A 5,506-nucleotide genomic window follows, 5' to 3' on the forward strand; every position below is an offset into this window, starting at 1 on the left:
AAAGGTGGAAGCGGAAACAATCAATGACTTCAAAAGGAAATTGCACGGGCACTTGAAGGAAATAAACTTGGAGGACTTTAGCGACCAAGTGGAGGAATGGGACTGACTGGGCTGCCCCGAGGAAAGTTGGCATTGACCCAATGGGTCGAATGACATGGGGCATGATCTTATCTTGAATGATGCTAAGATTCCAGCCTCTGTGACGTAAGTGATTGCTCCAATTCAGCAGAAATTCACAGCTTTTTCAGATCAGTGGGTTCTGGAAAGGAACCAGGAATACTCACAGAAAATTGCATTTGGGAAACTACCCCCTCTCCGTAATCCACGTCTTGATGATTCCAATCATTTATGGTGTTTATCCCATCAGTTATTTTGTTAATGTGAACATTAGTTATCTGGGGAAACTCCAAACAGTGTCGTCACCCAATCTTGATTCACAGAATTTGGTCGATAAAAGCAGCAGCAGAGCGGTGGGATCAGAGAGACAGCAGCGCAGCAGCAAGAAGATAAGGAACACTGTACAGTGAAGGACAATGAACAGAAAAGTTACTCTCATCATCCTCATTCTCTTGGCACTTTACATGGCTTCCACACAAGGTAAGGAATGATCTAACTCCATGGCAGCAGTAAAGAATCTAAAGACATGCTCATATATATGCATTCTTCACATGCCGTATATTGTTTAAATAAAAGCGCTCACTACTAACAATAAACCGATTTTCATTTATTTCATCCCATAGTCATAAATACTCATAAAAATACTGACAGTACTGTCTACTGTCATAGAAAGTTTATTTATTAGTGTCACAAGTAGGCTTACATTAACACTGCCATGAAGTTACTGTGAAAGTCCCCTAGTCGCCACACTCCAGCGCCTGTTCGGGTACACTGAGGGAGAATTTAGCATGGACAATCCACCTAACCAGCATGTCTTTCAGACTGTGGGAGGAAACCGGAGCACCCGGAGAAAACTCACGCAGACTTGGGGAGAGTATGCAGATTCCTCACAGTGAACCAAGCGGGGAATTGAATCTGCGTCCCTGGTGCTGTGAGGCAGCCGTGCCAACAACTGTGCCACCGTGCCTGTGATTTTGAGAAATCAAGATTTTTAAAAATGGAGTATTTTGAAAAGGAAAGAAAGCTTATCCAGTTAGTGATGGTAAAATGAAGATGTTTTTGGAGAATTTTAACCCCTATTGCAACTGTTTGGAAATATTGCTGTCTGTTTTTTCTGATCAAATAATTAATTATCACGCAAATTCTAACTTTGTTATGATAGAGATGAGAGGGGATCAGAAACTCAGCTTCAGTAGAACACCTGAGGTTGCAAGCAATATGGCTCAGCCTAATTGGTAGGGAAAGAAGATAACAATGGGAACACAGAAATTGTGGCAGGGCCCAGAAGTGGTGACTCCAGTCTTTGTTAAATTGAACTGAATTGAGATTTGTCCCAAGATTGAATGTCAGATAAGCAGTGTGACAGCACAGAGATAGTTAATGCTTCCGGATGGGTTAATATTGTTGGGACATTGAGATGATAATTAGCTGTGTTCCTAAGAAAGCTAGCCACATCTCTGAGGACAATGTTACCAAGGTCAGCATGGAGCTGAGGAAGAAGAGTCTTTTTGGGCAGTCTCTTGGAATTGAGGATGCCTTACTTCCACTCTGATTCTATGGGCTCCGTGATGACTGGTAATACAATGCACACTCTGCAACCTCTGCCATGTACAGGGCAGCTTCTGCTTGAAGAGTTAGATGCATTATTTGGAGGTTTGTGCGATTCTTTGGTGACTTTGCCTGTGCACATTCCTTGAGTCTCTTGATGTGTTCAGTGCCTTTCCGAAATGAGCCATCTTCATTTTGATCGGTTACAAGCCAGGGTCTCCTAAGGATTAGTGGGCATGTTTAACCTCTTCATGATACTTTGAAGACATCTCAAAAGGCATTGCCACTGTCTTCCTGGGAGTCTCTTGCTATGATTGAGTTTCCAGTACAGCAGTTGCAATGCAAGTCTGGTATCAAGCATACGGGTGATAAGTTTGGTTCAGTAGATCTGGTTTTGAGCGATTAGTGCTTTGATGCTGGAAAAGTTGGCTTGAAACGATTCTGCTGTTGGACTGCCTTTCTCACCACTAGATTTGGAGGATCTTAAGAAAGTATGGTTGGTGGTACTTCAGTGCTTGAGGTACCTTTTGCATAGATTGTCCAAAACTCCAAAGAACATAGGTGCATAGGGATCACTGCTGTCTGTAAGCGAGAATCTTAGTCTTGGGTTTGAGATTCAGTTCTCAAATACCCTTTTCATAGAATCCCTGCAGTGCAGAAGGAAGCCATTTGGCCCATCGCACCTGCACTGACAGCAATCCCACCTGGGTCCTATCCCCGTAACCCCACATATTTACCCTGCTAATTCCCCTGACACTAAGGGGTAAGGAATGAAAGGAAATATTGGCGAAAATGGGAAACTAATGAGAGGATCCCACCAAAATTAGAATTAATTTTATTCTTGCATCACTATCTGTTGTTTAGCAACATCTTTCAGCACAGAGTGTTCTCCAGTCTTGTCTCATCCTAACCCTTCACTGCAAGTTAAAGCCTGAGAAGGAACATACGGATTCCTCAGTCATCCAAAAGCTGAGCTGGTCCATTGGAGGTGATGATATATTTCATTATCTATCTCTATCTTTGTTGAGAGGAGGCTCCCAAGATATGGAAGATGGTCCTCTCCAATGGAACTACAAACCCGATCTTACTGAAAAATGGGATCAAACAAGGTTGTGTCATTGTGCCAATCCTCTTCTCCATTTTTCTCATTGCAATACTGTACCTCACCTCCAGCATGTTACCCACAGGCATGAGGATAATCTACAGAACAGATGGGAAACTGTTCAATCTGATGCCACCTTCAATCCAAAACGACTGCAACCTCAAATCATCAGCTTCAGCATGCAGATGGTCCTTGTGTGCACGTTCACTCAAACTGAGCTCTAGGTCATTATGAATGACTTCTCTAAAGCATATGAGAAAATGGGTCTTTCACTAAACACCCAAAAACCAAGGACCTCTTTCAACTAGCTCCCATAGCAAAACACCTTCTCTTGTCAATTAAGATCACTGGTGAGTTCCTGGGATTAAAAAAAAAGTACAACACCACCTATAGCTCAACTTAAAAATTTTCATCCTCATTTCTATCCCTTCAATTTCTTGTCTTCATAACTCCCACCTTCCCTCTGCCCACTCTATCCGAATAACCACTTCCTGCCCTATGTGCCTTCTAGAACTGTGTTCCACCAATTCTGGCCCCTCGTGCATCCTCCACTCTACCACACCAGGCGTGTTCATGCATTTCTAAACTCTGGGAGTCCCCCCTTAAATCTCATTGCCTCGCCATCTTTCTCCTTTCAGATCCCACTGAATATCTACCCTTCTTAAAACCTATCGTATTGACTGACCTTTTAGTCACATGTTATAACATCTCCTTCAATTTGGCTTCAACTTTCTGAAGTGACAGCTGAACAGACAGAAAGACAAATGAATAGGTTAGATCAAGAGTAGCAGTTATGGAATCAGAAGAGTTACTAAGTATAGTTAGCGAAAGATAGCCAAGTATGTACATTGGAAACTATAACCATATCTTGCCCTATGTGCCTCCTAGTACTGTGTTCGACCAATTCTGGCCCCTTGTGCATCCTCTATTCTCTTTACCACACCAGGAGTGGTCGTGCATTTAGGCCCCAAAAAGGATTAATTAAGAAGGGGAATAGAGTATGAAAGCAAGCAAGTGGGAAACATAAAAACTGACTGTAAAAGCTTAAATATGTAAGAAGAAAAGGATTGACAAAAATGAATGTAGGCCCCTAACAGTCAGAAACGGGAGATTTCATAACAGAGAACAAAGAAATGGCCGAGGAACTAAAATTCATACTTTATTCATATTTTCCTTTGTGAAGACAGAAGTAATATACCGGAAGTTCTGCGAGAAACAAGTTTTAGTGAGGAGATGGGGGAAATCAGCATTAGTAGAGAAATGGTTTTGGGGCAGTTAATGGGATTGAAGGTGTATAAATTGCCAAGGCCTGATAATCTTCATCCCAGAGTATTTAAGGAAGTGGTCCTGGAAATAGTAAATCCATTGGTGGTCATTTTCCAAAATTATTTGGACACTGGATTGGTTCTTACAGATTGGAGGGTAGCTAATGTGAGCTCGCTATTCTAAAAGGGAAGTAGAGAGAAAACAGGGAACTATAGGCCAGTGATCCTAACACCAGTACTGAGGAAGTTGCTAGAGTTCATTCTCAACATTAAGGGCATTTAAATGGTCATTGGATAAACATATGGATGATATTGGAATAGTGTAGGTTAGATGGGCTTTAGATTGGTTTAACTGGTCAGCGCAACATCGAGTGCCGAAGGGCCTGTACTGTGCTGTAATGTTCTGTTCTATGTGCCGCCCATTAACATTAGCAATGGATGATCTGAATAAGCACCTTCCAAATACAAAGCTGAGGATTGGTCAGGGGTCTATTTGACAAGTCTGGTGCTAAGTATGTTTTTCAACCACAAATATGCATTGTAGATGGAACTGACCACTGAATGAAATCCCATCCATCGATATAGAGTAATGTTCTAAGGTGTATTGTAGCAGAGAATTCAAATTAACCAGAAAATTCAGTCTACGAATGTGACCCCAGCAAGTGCAGTTTTTACTTCCAAGAAGCAAGATTCTCTTCAACACTAGTAATTTCTGCTTTCAAGCTGTAATACCTCTTTCTACATCTCTTGATAACAGGCTGTCTCTAACTTGCCTATTTGAAGAGATTGGGGGAGATTTAGAGATTGTGATTTAGAGTATAAAAATTGTTTTGAACTTGTTCAAATATAAACACACAGAGCTATATATAGATGTGAAATAGAGAGAGTCACTTTTAAAAATCTAGAAAGAGTAAAGTTCCGCTATTTGTCCATTTCACAGCTGCATCAGTTGGAAGAACAGGAATGAACTTGCGATGTCAATGTATCAAAACACTTTCGAAGATCATCAATCCAAAGCACTTGAAGGATATTCAAATTTTAGAAAGTAGTCCCCACTGTCCTAAGAGACAGATCATGTAAGTATTACTAAAGCAAGGTCTTTAAACACCTCTGTTTCTTGCAATAAGGATTTTAAATTTGTACTATTAAGAGTAGATCATTTGAGCTAATTGTCCTTGTTCTATTCTTTCCTCAGTGTCACTGTCCAAGATAAGAAAGTCTGCCTGAATCCAAATCAACCCTGGGTGAAGAAGGTTTTGTAAGTATTTTATGTTATTTAATCTGAGCAACAATAATGTTGGATATGAGAGTTTGGGCAAGATTTTAATTCATTCAAACACCACCGATTTTCGTGGATTTTCATCGGCCCCAGGAAATGTTCCATAGCACCATAGAACCATAGAACATTACAGCACAGAAACAGGCCTTTTGGCCCTTCTTGGCCGTGCTGAACCATTTTTCTGACTAGTCCCAC

The 5,506-nt window shown here is 41.1% G+C and overlaps 1 protein-coding gene across 1 annotated transcript; it reads left to right on the plus strand.

Moving 5' to 3' along the window:
* The first annotated feature begins 533 nt into the window (after window positions 1-533).
* Window positions 534-5,294, plus strand: LOC144491473 (interleukin-8-like). Its single transcript, XM_078209387.1, has 3 exons — window positions 534-597; window positions 4,973-5,108; window positions 5,228-5,294. Exons 1-3 carry the CDS (start codon window positions 534-536, stop codon window positions 5,292-5,294), a joined length of 267 nt encoding a protein of 88 aa, XP_078065513.1.
* The last annotated feature ends 212 nt before the right edge of the window (window positions 5,295-5,506 follow it).

This window comes from Mustelus asterias, chromosome 1 (assembly GCF_964213995.1).
Source record: "Mustelus asterias chromosome 1, sMusAst1.hap1.1, whole genome shotgun sequence".
NCBI classification, from domain to species: domain Eukaryota; kingdom Metazoa; phylum Chordata; class Chondrichthyes; order Carcharhiniformes; family Triakidae; genus Mustelus; species Mustelus asterias.